This window comes from Oncorhynchus gorbuscha, linkage group LG19 (genome assembly GCF_021184085.1).
Source record: "Oncorhynchus gorbuscha isolate QuinsamMale2020 ecotype Even-year linkage group LG19, OgorEven_v1.0, whole genome shotgun sequence".
NCBI classification, from domain to species: domain Eukaryota; kingdom Metazoa; phylum Chordata; class Actinopteri; order Salmoniformes; family Salmonidae; genus Oncorhynchus; species Oncorhynchus gorbuscha.
The window spans coordinates 25,792,933-25,813,134 of NC_060191.1; the positions used below are offsets into that span (position 1 = coordinate 25,792,933).

The following is a 20,202-nucleotide window of genomic DNA, read 5'->3' on the forward strand; positions in this document are numbered from 1 at the left end:
TTCTCCCACTCGCCTGTATTTCATTCATTGGCTTCCTTTGTTCCTATCTTATTACTCATAATTTCCTACTCTACTTTCACATGACACACATTTAACCACTTCAACATAAACACTCTTAAACACTTACACATTCACTATAATTTTTTATTTCCCCTTTGCGTCGTTCTCAATTGTGGGCTTTATCCCCCATAACATGTTCTTACTCTCCTTCTCGTACGGTCTGTTTTTTTTTCTTCTTAATTTCACTCCATCCATCTTTTCTCCATCCTCCACCTCACTTGTTTCTTTCAACATCTCTCTCTTCATCTGTCCAGTTCCCCCACTGTCTCCCTCTATCCCTCCCTCCATCCCCTCTCTCTTTTACATACTCCCGATTTTACGCATGAATCTCTCATGTCTCTTTTCATATCTCTCTCTTTTCATATGGCCAGTTCCCGCCATCCCTTCCTCTCACCCTCTTTTACATACTTCTGATTTCACTACCTCTCAGTCCAATCCTCCCTTCACCACCTCTCACATTTTCTCACATATCTCTCTTCATTCCCCCACTCGCTCCCTGTATCCATCCCTGCCTCCCTCTGTCCCTCTCTTTTTTTTTTACATACTCCTGATGCTCTCCTCCTGGCCCCTGCCTGTCCGCAGGGATTAATTGATTGTGAGAGATAATAAATCTTCCCATTAGGAGCAGGCCCCTGCCCATCGCTCATTATGCACCAGCTGCTCCTGAGCGCTGAGTCCTGGGGTTCCCCTGCTTCCTTTAACACCGACGTCTGGCATCTCCGCGGCAGCAAGGTTAATCTCTCTCTGTCGCAGTTCTGTCTGTCTGCTGGCTTGCTCCGTGATCAGATGCGAGCACACACGCACACACAGACACACACCAGTCAGATGTTTTCAGTCTGTGGACTATTGCTAATTGTTTTGAGATACACTATATAAAGTATGTGGACACCCCATCAAATTAGTGGATTCGGCTATTTCAGCCACACCCGTTGCTGTAAGGTCTATAAAATTGAGCACACAGCCATGCAATCTCCATAGAAAGAAATGTCAGTAGAATGGCCCATACTGAAGAGCTCAGTGACTTTCAACGTGGCACCATCATAAGATGCCACCTTTCCAACACGTCAGGTCATCAAATTTCTGCCCTGCTAGAGCTGCCTCGGTCAACTGCAAGTGCTGTTATTGTGACGTGGAAATGTCTAGGAGCAACAACGTCTCAGCCGCAAAGTGGTAGGCCACACAATCTCACAGAACGGGACCGCCAAGTGCTGAAGCGTGTAAAAATCATCTGTCCTCGGTTGCAACACTCACTACCAAGTTCCAAACTGCCTCTGGAAGCAATGTCAGCACAGGAACTGTTCATTGGGAGCTTCATGAAATGAGTTTCCATGGCCGAGCAGCCGCACAGAAGCCTAAGATCCCCATCTGCAATGCCAAGCGTTGGCTGGAGTGGTGGAATTGGACTCTGGAGCAGTGGAAATGTGTTCTCTGGAGTGATGAATCATAATTCCCCATCTGGCAGTCAGACGGACGAATCTCGGTTTGGCGGATGCCAGGAGAACGCTATCTGCCCCAATGCATAATGCCAACTTTAAAGTTTGGTGGAGAGGGAATAATGGTCAGGGGCTTGGTCCCTTCATTCCAGTGAAGGGAATGACATTCTAGATGATTCTGTGCTTCCAACTTTGTGGCCACAGTTGGAAGAAGAACCTTTGCTATTTCAGCATGACAATGCCTTCGTGCAAAAAGCGAGGTCCATACAGAAATGGTTTGTCGAGATCAGTGTGGAAGAACTTGACTGGCCTGCACAGTGACCTGACCTCAACCCCATCGAACACCTTCAGGAATAATTGGATGGCCGACTGCGAGCCAGGCCTAATCACCCAACATCAGTGCCTGACCGCACTAATGGCTCTTGTTGCTGAATGGTAGCAAGTCCCAGCAGCAATGTTCCAATTTCTATAGGAAAGCCTTCCAAGAATAATGGAGACTGTTACAGCAGCAAAGGGGGGACCAACTCCATATTAATGCCCATGATTTTGGAATGAGATGTTCAACGAGCAGGTGTCCACATACTTTTGGTGATGGACGGACTATGTATTATGTGCTTCCTTTCTTGAAATATTGCATTCTGTCTCTTATTCTGTCACTTGTTCTGTCGGTTATACAACTGTTCTGCAGCCAAATGATGATGATGATAATTACTGGGATAGTATATGGGACTGTTATACAAGAATGTTTCTCTGCTTGCTGTTCCTCATTAAATGTCACAGTAACAGACAATAGCAGAAGAGACCTTTTCTAAGAAGGCATCTATGTTCTCATGTGTAGATGTATGCCATTGAGTAATAGTCATGAAATAGACAAATGGCCGCTCGGTGTGTATCAGTAATTACCCCTGGAGTCTCAGATGCGGTCACTGCAGATGAACTCTCGTCAGAAGGCCTCTATCCATCTTTTTCGCGTAGCAGAAGTGCCCCCCCACATTAGACAGCTCAGTCACTTACCACTCCAACATGCACTACTCTCTCCACTCTCCCTGCTTGATATGCATGTCTTAGCGAGTCACAGTTGGTAATCTTGTAAATAGCAGGTTTAATAATGCACAAGTTTCTCTGTGGTGCCCTCCTGCCTTTCATGTCACTGTGCACTTATACTTCAGTGGTTCGGTATCAGCCACCTCAGGTAAAGCATGACTTCAAAGGGATATTCCACCCTGAGTGAATGGATCCATACGGCAAATGGCAACAAAGTTCTCCTTGTGCCAGTTCTGCAGAGTGAGTTTGGATACACTGCAGTGTGAAAAGTTTACCTTTGCATACCGGGAAGGATACAAATGTGAAACAACCTGAGAATATAATGTACCACTCCACTAGTAGTGCAAAACAACCTGTTAATACATAGAATTCCAGAGTAGATGTTCAGACCTGCATTCAATCTGTGCTGTGTACATTGTTGCAATACATTGTCGTCTACCAATCAGAGAGACAGCTGGAGATTTTAACCTGAGAATATGTTGGGTAGACTACAATGTATAGCATTGCATAGCAACAACGGATTCTCGGGTTTAGTTGTATGAATCTCGTCTCTATCGACTGACACAGTGTCTATGAATAATAGGACTCAAACAAGAGTAATGTAGTTTTACATTTTTTATTTAAAACTTTAAAATCATATAACCCATACAGCAAACTGTACAATTGAATTATTCACAGTGTGTTAAAAAGAAAATAACGCAATAGCTTCTCTATGATTTTATATTTCCCCATGTTTTACTTGGTTATTCTAACAATAGTCTTCTCTTAACACATACAGTTATTAGGTAAACAGAAAATGTTACAAAACGTTACAAAAAACTATATTCATAGAAATTCTGCATGTCCACAAAGAAAACCCTGGTCGACACCAGGCATCCTATTAACCCTATTATTTGAAAGGTTTCCTGTCAAAGGATAGAAGCAGACAATTCAGCTCAGCTCACCTCAACTCAAAACAAAACATAAATAAATACCTAGCGCCGTGACTGTTTGATTGCTTAATAAAGTGTAACTCATTCTAACTCATACCACATACTGCACATATTATGTGTCATTTTATTTTTTTCATTATTTTTTATCTTAGATTTCATAAAATGTTGTAAAATAACTGGATTCACATTTTGGTATAAAAAAGACAGTATGCTTAATAACTGGGACTGATTGAATTAACTGAACTAAAATCTTGGTAGTAAATTCAAATACCTTTATTAAAATGGATCACTGATGTCCATTTTTCACCACAATTATTTCGGAGAATATGTGGATTTACAAAATAAGCATTAAAGTACCTTGTGTTTGCAGTCAAAGGGGAATTCAACTGGAAGCCAGTCTAACCTGTAGTGTAACAACCAGTCTTCGCCCAACTGCATCATGGGATTCAAAAGAGAAGAAAAGAGCCAGCTAGATCATACAAAATCTATCCTAAATGAGTTTCCTCTACAGTTTTGGGGAATTCAATATTACAACGTCACATACACCTCATATCAATATATTAGGTGCGATAAAATAAGATTTACATACAATATTCTGCTCTTGATGATCATAATCCAATATAATATATTATAATCCATTCCAATCAAATAAATTAATATGGAGGATGTGGGAGTGGGGTACAGGTTAACGTGGCATATGACACCAAATTTAAATTAAGAAATTGTGTTTGGCTGAGAACAAAAATGTATGTATTTACCTGTAAAAATGTAGCAAAATACATTGTCTCCTGTTCATCTTATCTACATGTACTCTACTTTGCAGACGGGAGTTGATTAACATTTATACAAAGAGTTTCTACCAAACCAATAATAAGTCACACAGATTTAAGTTTCCTTGAATCTTTACATTGTTAATGTTGAAAAAAAGGAACCCAAGATAGTTTGTCTTTTTTTAATCAATATTGTAAACCTCACAGAGGTATATCTCTTCAGCTCCCTATTCCGGCAGCTCACATAGACTGCTAGCATCCTACAGCTCAATGCTCATTGCAGATATACAGTTCATAGGCGTTACAGACGACATAAACACAGAAAAAACAAACCTCAGATCTTCCCTCTGTTTGTTCATCTCATCATCTGAGCATGATATTGACTAATTGAATGATATCTATCTCTAGTGCACAGTATGACAATCATATGCAAAACCAAAACCAAAGGGTCTTGTCAGCCACTCAGAGCTAGCCTATCTCATTTCCGTAACGGTAGCATAGTGTTCGGTAACGCTGCTACAAAGCTTTTAGATCGGGCCTGCAATAAGAATAAGCTAAATAATTTGCGTGTCCCAAGGACATTCACTGTTGCCGTGGCCACAAAGTAAACACACATAGAAGGAAGAGTATGATGACAGTATTTGTTTCTGTCATCTGACCAACACACTACTAAACCAAGTCATTTACCTGCGATTACAGAACTAAAACCAAACAGCTTAAAACAGTGACTATGAAGTCTGTACATCTGTACTGTGCTCTCTGCATTTCTTTCATATCACTGACGTTTTTAGATTAGAGTGTCTGTTTAGCAGTCAGAAGGGTTAGAAGGTAATTCATTGCAAGCAGCGAAAGCAATTCAATGGACGCTGTGCGATTATAACATGGCTATTTCTGAGGGGCCTTATTGTAGAGACATTTTGGCAAAATGGAAACAGATGGCTAATTTCCCTCTGAAAATGCTATATTGCCATTGATTTTTTAAAGACAACTAAAAGCCAATCGAAACACATTTCTCTGAACTGTTTATTAAATGGACATAGGCAGAGATAACCAACTAGCCAAGCTAGCTGGCTAACTAGATAGCTGACTATAACCCTAACCATAACCCCTCAAACATGAATGGTATGATTGGGTTTAACATAACCATAAATATGTTATGCTTTTATGAGTAAATCAATTCAGTTTATACCCCTAAATCGTACAGTTGTTCAACGTGTAAATGTCGAAAAAAGTAATGAGACCAGGTAGTTATTTTAGAGGACAATATAGACTAGTAGTGCAACAAATAAATATAAGGGGGTTCGTGTCCGTTTATCATTGGGAGCCAAATAAGAGTAAACACTTCAAGTTATGTACTTGCATTTTGGTACATGAATACGTTGAAGCAAATCACTCCTCGTTCATTATCCCCTGGGTATTGTATATTTGTTTTTTGGGGCATCTTATTAATCAAACAAAGTCATTACATCTGATAGAAACACATTACCCTGTGTTGTAAAGAGGGAAAAGGCCATGGTTAATCTTCTTTAACATAGTTTAATTGACAAATTCATCCAATGTTTATTTTTATTTTTACGGGCATATCTTTGGCTATTGGCTAGTTCTTCATTTTTTTCACATACTAAATTTTCTTAACGTCCACAAAACATATGTCTGCAAATAACGTGGTGAAGCACATACAAATAGGGCCCTGCATTTTGTTTAGTCACAATAACAAAATGGCACCATGTGGAAACGTTATTCATTAACAATAAATCAACGTCTCCCCATTCAAATCTCGGGATAGCTTCAGTGATATCTCTCTCTCTTTGAACAGTAATGTTTCGTCAATTAAAGATAATCTGCGAACCCAGTTCACTGAGTGACCAATGCTCTCTCTTACTATGGGATTTGCTCACTGTTCGTATTCCATTGCAGTCATCTGCATGTACTAAGGACATGTTTCTTGTAGTGGAATCATAGAAGGCCGATGGTCCAAGCCATGCATTTATAAACGCCTCCCACAAAATAGACAGTGACTCAAAGAGAGCAAATCAAGAACCCAATGTTATGTCTGTACAAGGTTTGAGGTAACATCATTTTCTGCTGCCAAAGGACCTCCAGATAAGGTAAAAAAAGAATCGTCAGAACTTTAACTTTGAATGATCGTGATGTGCTATGTGTGACATAACTGATCTCCCATCAAAACCCCATTTCCCATGTCTGTCTGTAGTTCTTTTATTGCCATGCTCAATGAAGCCAACTCTGTCTTTATGCCATATGTCCAATAAAATGGTTGAATCTTTGTTGTCAATCAAGGATTCCTTGGATATCTTGTGATTCCTTGGTGAGTGTATATTTTGTGTTACGTACGTAAACATCGGACTTGAATACAGATTATCTGGAGATGGTTCTTCTCCTCCACCTCACTCTCTCTCTCTTTTTCTGTCTCTTTTGGAATACATGGGTGAACGTTGTCATACCTGTGTCGCCGATGCTGCCATTTTGATAGTACCATGTTTAGATAGTGTTCCATGTTTCGTTAGTGTCCCTATGTCGCTGTGGTTGATGGTGAATCTGGTGAGCCCCTCGATTCCATTGTCCCAGGTTTCGGGACCAATCATGCCCTCCACATTGCTCAGGAGGCTCTTTCTCTGGGAGGCGCAAACTGTCACGGGAACACGGGGGTCATCCCAGTGTTGCAGCTCAAGTTGTCCTTTCCCGGGAGTCGTCGGTCGTTGAACGCGTGCATGTTGATCACTGCATCCGTCTTGACCATGACCGGGACCTGGTGGTGGGGCTTGTGTTTCACACGCGTCCCGCAGGTGAACGACTGTCTGATCTCGTCCACCATGGCACTGCAGAAAGACCTCTGGGCAAAAAGGGCGAGGATGAGGGGAGAGAAGGGGGGGGGAAGGGATGGGGGGTAAATGCCTTAGCTTTAAATGGTTCTGACAGCATAGAGTGTCAACAAAATCAAGAGTGCAAAACACATTTGCCACAGAACATTCATGCATGTTGTTTCTCTCCCATCGCTGACAGCCATGTCAAACTGCCTCCCCCACCACATGCAACCCACGCAATGTGCACTGTTCCTGCTCTGTCAGATAGATTGAACACAGAGCCGTATTCTTACCCCATTACCTATACAAGCATACTTGACACAACCCACTTAGTTGCATAACTCCAATCTGCGATTTACAACTGCTGAGATTCATGGTATTCTGACATCTGCAATGACTAATAACGGATTAATTCAGCATGCTCCAATTTGCAATTATGCCTGTTAAAATTAAATAAATGTTCTATTTTATGGCCAAATAGCACAGGGATTATTTGAGGGAATGCAAATTCCTTTAATAAAGGGAAAATGGACAGAGTACAGCTTGGATTTTAAGGTTGTGTTCATATTGTTAGAAATAAGCACAGTTAGGCAAGTGAAGGATCTAAAATTAACCAATATATACTCTACGTCATGCAAACAATGTCATTAATAAAATAATCACATCAAGTACCTAAACTACTGATCAACAATCTTGAATCAGATTCATGGGGATAATATCTACCTGCTCACGTTTCGCCGTCTTCCTTAGCTTGTATATGAATTCGGCTATAGCCACAAAGACGGAGAGAACCAGGCCACACGCCAGCACTATAAAGATCCCTCCCAGGTTCGGAATGCCCATGGGGCCGGCTTTCTCACGGCGCTCTTCGTCCAGACAGCTGCTGCCGCTCCACCACTTCTCCTTGAGCATGTGCAGACGGCCATCTTCCAGGATGCTCAGGATGGCGATGGTCACTTTGTCCCGGTATGGAGAGCCTGTAAGGCAAGCAACAGGTCTGCTTTAGACTGGTTGAAAGATAAGATAAACCACTAGCTGGATCTCGTTGATGAGGCCACAGGGGTGTTTTCACAACATATGGCTCAAATGTAATATACAGTACCAGTCAAAAGTTTGGACACACCTTCTCATTCAAGGGTTTTTGTAGAAACATACTGAAGACATTAAAACTATGAAATAACACATATGGAATCATGTAGTTACCAAAATAAAAATGTATTTTAGATTCTTCAAAGTAGCCACCATTTGCCTTGATGACAGCTTTGCACACCCTTGGCATTTTCTCAACCATTCACCTGGAATGCTTTTTCAACCGTCTTGAAGGAGTTCCCACATCCTGTCTCAGCCTCCAGTATTTATGCTGCAGTAGTTTGTGTCGGGGGGTTAGGGTCAGTTTGTTATATCTGGAGTACTTCTCCTGTCCTATCCGGTGTCCTGTGTGAATTTAAGTATGCTCTCTCTAATTCTCTCTTTCTTTCTTTCTTTCTTTCTTTCTTTCTTTCTTTCTTTCTTTCTTCTCTTTCTCTCTCTCTCTCTCTCTCTCTCTCTCTCTCTCTCTCTCTCTCTCTCTCTCTCTCTCTCTCTCTCTCTCTCTCTCTCTCTCTCTCTCTCTCTCTCTCTCTCTCTCGGAGGACCTGAGCCCTAGGACCATGTCTCAGGCCGACCTGACATGATGACCTTGCTGTCCCTAGTCCACCTCCAGTTTCAACTGTTCTGCCTGTGATTATTATCCTTCTGTTATTTCTTTGTTTCAGGCCACCCCACATAGCTTCTCTCCCTCTTCCTAGGTTTTTGCCTTTCTGTATTTATGAACATTGCACACACCTCATTGCCTGTGCTGTTTGGATTTTAGTTCCTCTCAGGTTTCTTCCTACAGTTTTGAGATATCAGCAAATGTCAAAGGGCCAGTTTAAACATAAATTGCCTTGTTCCTGAGCAAGTCCATTCTTCCTAGGTTTATTGCCTTTAGGGAGTTTTTCCTAGCCAAAAATGCTTTTAATGTAAGCATTTGAATTTGATCTTGGTTTTAGGCTGGGTTTCTGCACACCTTTGAGATATCCAAATGTCATAGGCTTTAAAATCTTGAAATTGCCCTTCCTGAGCAAGTCTATTCTTCTTATTGGTGTCCTTTAGTAAAGGTTTTTTATAAAAATATTGGCCTTTAAAACTTGCTTACCTGAAGCATTTATTTGGGATGGAATTCTGTAGGCTGGTAACTCTGGGTCTTCCATTCCTGTGGCGGTCCTCATGAGAAGGATAGCTTTAATTCTTTCATAGCGCTTTAGATTAACTTATTGGTGTTCTTTGCAAAGTTCTTTGAAAGATTCTTTCAAAGTTGGTTGACTGACCGTCATTTCTCTTAGCTTATTTGATCTGTTCTTGCAATAATACGGATTCTTTTCCAAATCTGTCCTCTGGCTATATTCTGTATACCACAGGCATTAATTAAATGCATTCCACAAATAAAGAAAACTTCAAGGCACAACTGTTTGACTGTGATTAATGACAGATGACTTCCTCATGTTTAGTAGCTGGTCTTGAGATAATGCCAATGTTCTGTGCAAGGGTCTGTCATCAAGGCAAAGGGTGGTTGCTTTGAAGATTCTCCAATATATTTTGGTTACTCCATGATTATGTGTTATCTTATAGTTTAAGAACAAATTCCAATAGCCTTGTTCCTCTCTAGGTTTCTTCCTAGGTTTTTGCCTTTCTAGGGAGTTTTTCCTAGCCACCGTGCTTCTACACCTGCATTGCTTGCTGTTTGGAGTTTTAGGCTGGGTTTCTGTACAGCACTTTGAGATATCAGCAAATGTACAAAGGGCAATTAAAATAAATTGCCCTTGCCTGAGCAAGTCTATTCTTCTTATTGGTGTCCTTTAGTAAAGGTTAAATAAAAATATAAAAAATATTAAAACTTGTTAATGTGAAGCATTTATTTGGGATGGAATCTCTGAGGCTGGTAACTCTGGGTCTTCCATTCCTGTGGCGGTCCTCATGAGAGCTAGTTTCATCATAGCGCTTTATGGTTCTTGCAACGACACTTGAAGAAACTTTCAAAGTTCCTGAAATGTTCCGTATTGACTGACCGTCATTTCTCTTAGCTTATTTGATCTGTTCTTGCAATAATACGGACTTGGTCTTTTACCAAATAGGGCTATATTCTGTATAACAAGGGCATTAACAAGGAAAGAAATTCCACAAATTAACTTAAGGCACAACTGTTAATTGAAATGCATTACAGATGACTTCCTCATGAAGCTGGTTGAGATAATGCCAAGAGTGTGCAAAGCTGTCATCAAGGCAAAGGGTGGTTGCTTTGAAGATTCTCCAATATATTTTGGTTACTCCATGATTCCATATGTGTTATCTTATAGTTTTGATGTCTTCACTATTATTATACTATGTAGAAAATTGTCCAAATAAAGAAAAACTCTGGAATGAGTAGGTGTGTCCAAACTTTGACTGGTGCAGTAAATCAATTCAAAGTGTATTGGTCATACACACAGTTTTGCAGATGTCTTCGCAGGAGCTTCGAAATGCTTATGTTTCTAGCTTCAACAGTGCAGCAATATATATGTTTTATTTACTTAACTAAGCAAGTCAGTTAAGAACAAACTCTTATTTACAATGAAGGCCTACCGGTGAACAGTGGGTTAACTGCCTTGTTCAGGGGCAGAATGACAGATTTTCACCTTGTCAGCTCGGGGATTCAACCTTTCGGTTACTGGCCCAACGTTCTAACCACCATGTACCTGTCACCCCAAATATCTAGAAATATCTAGCAATAATTGAACAATACACACACAGTCCAAAAATGACAAAAATACCAAGAGTAAAATACAATAGTAGCACGGTAGTAGTTACTCGAAATGCTCTGCATCGAAAGCGCAAATATAGGATGAATGTGTTATTTGTTTCTGTCCAGCTTGAAGGACCACCTCCTACCAGTGTATCAGTGGGGGATGGTGCTTGTTGCAGGAGGTATGGAGAGCTGGAGAGTATTCATACCATCAGGAAGCTATTATATCTATTAAGGTACAGATGTTGTTACATCTTACCCATGGGAGTGCCTATTCCATAGCCTTTGCTGTCAATGACGCCTCCAACCTGGGTGAGGTTGCAGTTCCGCTGGGTAATGTAATCGATTGTGGTGGACTCCATGAGCAAGGCATAGTCAGACTTCAGAACCCTCTGGATGCCGTCCTCAATGGACTTGACCAGCGACGTACTCTGTTTACTACTCATGAAGGCCCACATCTTCTCGAAAGTAGACACCTTTGATTTCTGTAAGGGGAAGAATTGAAAGTACAATCAATGTTGAATCTTAGATTGTGCATTACAGCCGGTCAAAGGGGCGTTGAGTCTACACAGTTTTTTTTTTTTAATGAACATGTTTTCTACACCGTGTTGATCCCATTACACGATAGCCCTCTGGTGTTGAAAATACTCTGGCTATCTTGAGCACCTATCATGCTGTTATTATCCTTTTCCCACAATTCTCCATTTCGAGAAGTATATCATTGTACGAATAAAGGAATGTATTGGAGCCTTGAGCTCCAGGAAAAGGAATAAACTGTGCAATGCCACTTTAACATTCACTGCTTTCAAGTCCTATATCTACTTTGACACTTATATACTTTCATACATCTATTGTTTGTTTTTTTTATATAAAAAGTGACTTGTGCCACTGGATATAATAATGTAGTAAGGGGAGGTAATGTCATCTATTTTCATCCACAGGAAATAGTGAAAAAGGCTGGAATAATTTAGTTCCTCTCTATTAGCCTTGCGTTTGTCTATGTGATATTTCATGCTACTTGACAAGGGGTCAAATGTTATTCCATACCTAATTTGAGATAATTACTGACTCATCACCATAGTCATTTGAGAATATGAAGGATGTTAAAGCTCTTTAGTTACTTAATTCCTGCATTGACGGTTAAAATGTGATTTTTCTTTATTTAGACGTGCAGGTGACACACAGAGTACATCTGCTTGTCAAGATACCATAGTGCTACTGTAAGTGTGCCAGAGATTACAGTGCAAAGATTTACTTTGCCCTACAGTGCCCTCCCATGCAGTGTGGTTTGACATATCTACAGCTACTCTCCGACCTCTTCAGTATTTATCAGCTCCCTCATCCGCTTCAGTCGAGCTCGTTAGCCCTCCCAGTGATAACGAGAAGGAACCGAGGGCACTTGAGCTCTGCAACTGATGAGGTAATTATAGACACCTGTGTCTCCTCTGACTAATAACACTGCAATCATACCTGTCACTAATCAAAGTAAACACGCTGAAGGAGTAAAATCCACTTTTTACTGTTCCGAGAACTTACAGCAAGTTCTTGACTAATCATCAATAATCTTTCATTTAGAGAAGGTTCAAATAGATGTGTATAGCTCAGGGTAGACAGGCAGCCATTAGATACTAAAGGCCCTAATGAGGAGATGATGAGTAGGATAAGGTGTGTTTCAGTGGGGGCTGGAGCAAAAGCCTGAACACTCAGTAGCTCACCAGGAAGAGAGTTGGCCACCCCTGGTTTATACCATAGCCAGTAGTTCCAATGGTTAGGCAACTGATTACTCTAATTTGGTATAATCACAAATTCTAGTTACTCCATGGACCATGCCTAATCCCTCATTGAACTCCATGTTAATCAAGCCTCCTGGAATAGAATGGGTACTAATGTTCTCTTTCTCCTCCAGTGGATTTCTTGGTGGTCACTGGGAATCTTTATGCGGGGGAAAATTCTATCGGTGGATATTCTGATCGGGTGGGTCATAGAGCAACTGAGACAGAGAGTAGAAAGAGAGAAATTATGAATAATAATATTTGTAACACACTTTTCAAAATCCCAAAGTGCCAATAAGTATAATATTAATGTAATGTAATATGAATAAACCAATATAAAGGAAATAGGGATGACGGAAATATCAAATGAGAGAAGTCAACTAAAAATACATCCTCAGTTATATTGTCAAGGCAGGGGAAACTACAACAATACTCTCTTTAGCAGAGGCACACAAATTACAGAGAATATTTGAAAGTGTAAAACCCTGGACAATCACCCTGGGTGAAATGATCTGTTATGCAGGTGAATGAGGACCCAAAAGCGACTTGGCGAAAACAGAGTCTTTAATCCAGTAAAGGAAATATGCAATACTCCTAGACAAATCGGAGCGGTAAATAAAGCATAAAAAACAATTCCACTCGTAATGACGAGAACAGACTGGAGACTCGATCATAAACTGTAGGTTGCCTCGGGAAGGCACTTGACCGTAGCAGACTCAGACACCTGCTCACCACGCAGCATCTGAGGGAAACACGACACGACAGGGCGATACAAAGACACAGCACGGTGAACAATATACAAGGATCCGACAGGACATGAAACGGAAAACAAGGGGAGAAATAGGGACTCTAATCAGAGGAAAAGATAGGGAACAGGTGTGGAAAGACTAAATGATTGATTAGGGGAATAGGAACAGCTGGGAGCAGGAACGGAACGATAGAGAGAAGAGAGAGAGGGAGGGAGAGAGAAAAAAGGGAACGAACCTAAAAAGACCAGCAGGGGGAAAACGAACAGAAGGAAAAGCAAAATGACAAGACAATATAAGACAAAACATGACAGTACCCCCCCACTCACCGAGCGCCTCCTGGCGCACTCGAGGAGGAATCCTGGCGGCAACGGAGGAAATCATCAAACAGTGAACGGTCCAGCACGTCCCGAGACGGAACCCAACTCCTCTCCTCAGGACCGTAACCCTCCCAATCCACTAAGTATTGGTGACCCCGTCCCCGAGAACGCATGTCCATGATCCTACGTACCTTGTAAATAGGTGCGCTCTCGACAAGGACGGGAGGGGGGGAGGGAAGACGAACGGGGGTGCGAAGAAATGGCTTGACACAGGAGACATGGAAGACAGGATGGACGCGACGAAGATGTCGCGGTAGAAGCAGTCGCACAGTGACAGGATTGACGACCTGGGAGACACGGAACGGACCAATGAACCGCGGAGTCAACTTACGAGAAGCTGTCGTAAGAGGAAGGTTGCGAGTGGAAAGCCACACTCTCTGGCCGCAACAATACCTTGGACTCTTAATCCTACGTTTATTGGCGGCTCTCACAGTCTGTGCCCTGTAACGGCAAAGTGCAGACCTCACCCTCCTCCAGGTGCGCTCACAACGTTGGACAAACGCTTGAGCGGAGGGAACGCTGGACTCGGCAAGCTGGGATGAGAACAGAGGAGGCTGGTAACCCAGACTACTCTGAAACGGAGATAACCCGGTAGCAGACGAAGGAAGCGAGTTGTGAGCGTATTCTGCCCAGGGGAGCTGTTCTGCCCAAGACGCAGGGTTTCTGAAAGAAAGGCTGCATAGTATGCGACCAATCGTCTGATTGGCCCTCTCTGCTTGACCGTTAGACTGGGGATGAAACCCGGAAGAGAGACTGACGGACGCACCAATCAAACGACAGAACTCCCTCCAAAACTGTGACGTGAATTGCGGGCCTCTGTCTGAAACGGCGTCTAACGGGAGGCCATGAATTCTGAACACATTCTCGATGATGATTTGTGCCGTCTCCTTAGCGGAAGGAAGTTTAGCGAGGGGAATGAAATGTGCCGCCTTAGAGAACCTATCGACAACCGTAAGAATCACAGTCTTCCCCGCAGACAAAGGCAGACCGGTAATGAAGTCTAGGGCGATGTGAGACCATGGTCGAGAAGGAATGGGAAGCGGTCTGAGACGACCGGCAGGAGGAGAGTTACCTGACTTAGTCTGCGCGCAGTCCGAACAAGCAGCCACGAAACGGCGCGTGTCACGCTCCTGAGTCGGCCACCAAAAGCGCTGGCGAATAGAAGCAAGAGTGCCTCGAACGCCGGGATGACCAGCTAACTTGGCAGAGTGAGCCCACTGAAGAACAGTCAGACGAGTAGAAACAGGAACGAAAAGAAGGTTACTAGGACAAGCGCGCGGCGACGCAGTGTGCGTGAGTGCTTGCTTAACCTGTCTTTCAATTCCCCAGACTGTCAACCCGACAACACGCCCATAAGGAAGAATCCCCTCGGGATCAGTAGAAGCCACAGAAGAACTAAAAAGACGGGATAAGGCATCAGGCTTGGTGTTCTTGCTACCCGGACGGTAAGAAATCACAAACTCGAAACGAGCGAAAAACAACGCCCAACGAGCTTGACGAGCATTAAGTCGTTTGGCAGAACGGATGTACTCAAGGTTCTTATGGTCTGTCCAAACGACAAAAGGAACGGTCGCCCCCTCCAACCATTGTCGCCATTCACCTAGGGCTAAGCGGATGGCGAGCAGTTCGCGGTTACCCACATCATAGTTGCGTTCAGATGGCGACAGGCGATGAGAAAAATAAGCGCAAGGATGAACCTTATCGTCAGACTGGAAGCGCTGGGATAGAATGGCTCCCACGCCTACCTCTGAAGCGTCAACCTCGACAATGAATTGTCTAGTGACGTCAGGAGTAACGAGGATAGGAGCGGACGTAAAACGTTCTTTTAGAAGATCAAAAGCTCCCTGGGCGGAACCGGACCACTTAAAACACATCTTGACAGAAGTAAGAGCTGTGAGAGGGGCAGCAACTTGACCGAAATTACGAATGAAACGCTGATAGAAATTAGCGAAACCTAGAAAGCGCTGCAACTCGACACGTGACCTTGGAACGGGCCACTCACTGACAGCTTGGACCTTAGCGGAATCCATCTGAATGCCTTCAACCGAGAAAAGTAACGGAGGAGACATGAAAAGAGCACTTCTCAGCCTTCACGTAGAGACAATTCTCTAAAAGGCGCTGGAGAACACGTCAAACGTGCTGAACATGAATCTCGAGTGACGGTGAAAAAATCAGGATATCGTCAAGGTAGACAAAAACAAAGATGTTCAGCATGTCTCTCAGAACATCATTAACTAATGCCTGAAAAACAGCTGGCGCATTGGCGAGACCAAACGGCAGAACCCGGTACTCAAAATGCCCTAACGGAGTGTTAAACGCCGTTTTCCACTCGTCCCCCTCTCTGATGCGCACGAGATGGTAAGCGTTACGAAGGTCCAACTTAGTAAAGCACCTGGCTCCCTGCAGAATCTCGAAGGCTGATGACATAAGGGGAAGCGGATAACGATTCTTAACCGTTATGTCATTCAGCCCTCGATAATCCACGCAGGGGCGCAGAGTACCGTCCCTTTTCTTAACAAAAAAAAACCCCGCCCCGGCCGGAGAGGAAGAAGGCACTATGGTACCGGCGTCAAGAGACACAGACAAATAATCCTCGAGAGCCTTACGTTCGGGAGCCGACAGAGAGTATAGTCTACCCCGAGGAGGAGTGGTCCCCGGAAGGAGATCAATACTACAATCATACGACCGATGAGGAGGAAGGGAGTTGGCTCGGGACCGACTGAAGACCGTGCGCAGATCATGATATTCCTCCGGCACTCCTGTCAAATCGCCAGGTTCCTCCTGAGAAGTGGGGACAGAAGAAACGGGAGGGATGGCAGACATTAAACACTTCACATGACAAGAAACGTTCCAGGATAGGATAGAATTACTAGACCAATTAATAGAAGGATTATGACATACTAGCCAGGGATGACCCAAAACAACAGGTGTAAAAGGTGAACGAAAAATCAAAAAAGAAATAGTCTCACTGTGGTTACCAGATACTGTGAGGGTTAAAGGTAGTGTCTCAAATCTGATACTGGGAAGATGACTACCATCTAAGGCGAACATGGGCGTAGGCTTGTCTAACTGTCTGAAAGGAATGTCATGTTTCCGAGCCCATGCTTCGTCCATGAAACAACCCTCAGCCCCAGAGTCTATCAAGGCACTGCATGTAGCACCCGAACCGGTCCAGCGTAGATGGACCGACATAGTAGTACAGGATCTAGATGGAGAGACCTGAGTAGTAGCGCTCACCAGTAGCCCTCCGCTTACTGATGAGCTCTGGCTTTTACTGGACATGAATTGACAAAATGTCCAGCAAGTCCGCAATAGAGGCACAGGCGGTTGGTGATCCTCCGTTCCCTCTCCTTAGTCGAGATGCGAATACCTCCCAGCTGCATGGGCTCAGTCTCTGAGCCAGAGGAGGGAGATGGTTGCGATGCGGAGCAGGGAAACACCGTTGACGCGAGCTCTCTTCCACGAGCTTGGTGACGAAGATCTACCCGTCGTTCTATGCGGATGGCGAGAGCAATCAAAGAGTCCACACTGGAAGGAACCTCCCGGGAGAGAATCTCATCTTTAACCACTGCGTGAGTCCCTCCAGAAAACGAGCGAGCAGCGCCGGCTCGTTCCAGTCACTAGAGGCAGCAAGAGTGCGAAACTCTATAGAGTAATCCGTTATGGATCGATCACCTTGGCATAGGGAAGCCAGGGCCCTAGAAGCCTCCCTACCAAAAACTGAACGGTCAAAAACCCGAATCATCTCCTCTTTAAAGTTCTGGTAATTGTTAGAACAATCAGCCCTTGCCTCCCAGATAGCTGTGCCCCACTCTCGAGCCCGGCCAGTAAGGAGTGATATGACGTAAGCAACCCGAGCTCTCTCTCTAGAGTATGTGTTGGGTTGGAGAGAGAACACAATATCACACTGGGTGAGAAAGGAGCGGCACTCCGTGGGCTGCCCGGAGTAACAAGGTGGGTTATTAACCCTAGGTTCCGGAGGCTCGGCAGACCAGGAAGTAACAGGTGGCACGAGACGAAGACTCTGGAACTGTCCAGAGAGGTCGGAAACCTGAGCGGCCAGGTTCTCCACGGCATGACGAGCAGCAGACAATTCCTGCTCGTGTCTGCCGAGCATGGCTCCTTGGATCTCGACGGCAGTGTTACGAGCGTCTGTAGTCGCTGGGTCCATTCTTTGGTCGGATCCTTCTGTTATGCAGGTGAATGAGGACCCAAAAGCGACTTGGCGAAAACAGAGTCTTTAATCCAGTAAAGGAAATATGCAATACTCCTAGACAAATCGGAGCGGTAAATAAAGCATAAAAAACAATTCCACTCGTAATGACGAGAACAGACTGGAGACTCGATCATAAACTGTAGGTTGCCTCGGGAAGGCACTTGACCGTAGCAGACTCAGACACCTGTTCACCACGCAGCATCTGAGGGAAACACGACACGACAGGGCGATACAAAGACACAGCACGGTGAACAATATACAAGGATCCGACAGGACAGAAACGGAAAACAAGGGGAGAAATAGGGACTCTAATCAGGGGAAAAGATAGGGAACAGGTGTGGAAAGACTAAATGATTGATTAGGGGAATAGGAACAGCTGGGAGCAGGAACGGAACGATAGAGAGAAGAGAGAGAGGGAGGGAGAGAGAAAAAAGGGAACGAACCTAAAAAGACCAGCAGGGGGAAAACGAACAGAAGGAAAAGCAAAATGACAAGACAATATAAGACAAAACATGACATGATCTGTTATCGTTGCTATTTGTGTGCCATAAACATATGGACCTTCCCTTGTCCATAAAACATTTTCCATAGCACTGTGTCCAATATTTTCCTTTTCTTACACAGAAAAACAGCAACCCCTTACATGTTATTCAGCACCACTGTGACAGCATCTGAGGAGAAACTTAAAATAATAAAATAAAGCTGAGAACCCTGCAGGGCAAAAGCTGAAACTTTGGAATAAAAAATCATTATGGAGGATCACATCAAACAGCGTGGAGAAGTGGAGAACTTGCTTTTGCAGCGGGAATTAAGATCTAACTGGAAAAAAAAAAAAAAAACATATATTTTGTGGAATATGATTATTTTATTTTATTGAGAAGCATACTGTATATAAAAAAGTACGGATCCAGCATCTTGTCTCAGTTCTTCATAAACACGTTTTATGAGAATATAACTGTGTGTACTCAGTGTGCTTCAATCAATGGGGCTGCATTCAAACTGCTTAAAATGACTGGGGAATTGAAATGAAGAGATTTAATTATGTTCTTTTCAGATAATGTTCCTGACAGATTGTTTATTTAATACGAGTAATGAAATCAACATGAAACAAAAGCACAACTCAAAACCAAAGCAGACAGACCCCGTCTTCTAAGATTACATACCTTGAAGAAAGACATGGTGGCACCGTCTTTGACCACACCATACTCAATCTTGGTCTGCTTGGCGATGTCGTCGGCAGAGTCCACGGGCGACTCCATGCGCTCCACAGTGAGGAAGGCGGCCAGGTTGGCCGTGTAGGAGGAGATGATGATGAGGGTGAAGAACCACCAGATGCCTCCGATGATCCTGGTGGACAGGGCTTTGGGCATCAGCTCAGAGCCTAGATGACAGACACGGTGAGGGAGAACAACGGTCAGCTTACAGATACACTATAGGTAATTGTTTAGTTCACATTTTGGCTTGAATTTTGCCTCCTTGGTTCATATACATATTCTATGATATATGAGGTCATTTCCAGACAATATTTCTGTCCATTTAGGGGACCCATTTTGACTCGAGGGTACCCCCAGAGGCGAAAGTTTATTATAGCCTTTATAAGGGAGACGTTTGACATCACATATGCATCTTCTTTATATAAGACTGTTACAGAATATAACAAACACAATGGTTATATGGTTGCTTTTTCACATAAAAGGGATTCATGGAACATACACACTCTTGGTCTTACTCAAATTCTCAGATGGAAAACAACTAAAGTGGCATATCTAAGTACCTGGCAGCCTTCCTAAGTTTGGAAGGCTGCCATTATATTTTAATTTGACTACAATTGGCTGATTATGAAGGAAGAGGCTCAGCACAACCTTTTGGGGGGCGATCCCAAACTCTAATGCCAGATACAGTAGGATTCCTGGATCAACACAAAGCCCCAGTCTGGGTTGAGAGTTCATTTAAAAATAATGGTCATGTTCCAAGCTGACAATATTCCAGTTGTGTTTCATGCGCCATTCAATGGTTGTGTGCAAGTTATCGACTGCAGAGTCAGGTATCTGATTGCTATATCATATGATGAGGTTAGTTGCAATTTTAAACACCTATACATGCATTGTGAGATATCATAATCAGGTCACAATCAGGTTTATTGTCCTACAAGAAGAAAATCCTAGCTCAGCTCACACATGAATGCGTACCTGCCCATAGAGGGAAGCTACATATAATTGTTCATTATA

At 43.2% G+C, this 20,202-nt stretch overlaps 1 protein-coding gene across 1 annotated transcript in view; it reads right to left on the reverse strand.

The window, feature by feature from the left end:
- Nucleotides 1-3,137: 3,137 nt before the first annotated feature.
- The window catches only part of LOC124006072 (glutamate receptor ionotropic, kainate 3-like), a 133,782-nt gene continuing 116,717 nt past the window's right edge, over nt 3,138-20,202 (reverse strand). The window contains exons 13-16 of the mRNA XM_046315827.1: nt 19,138-19,355; nt 11,120-11,345; nt 7,785-8,038; nt 3,138-7,088 (exon numbers count right to left, since the gene is read on the reverse strand). Coding sequence (XP_046171783.1) covers nt 6,696-7,088; nt 7,785-8,038; nt 11,120-11,345; nt 19,138-19,355 — 1,091 coding nt within the window. The 3' untranslated portion in view covers nt 3,138-6,695. The remainder of the gene's footprint in view (nt 7,089-7,784; nt 8,039-11,119; nt 11,346-19,137; nt 19,356-20,202) is intronic.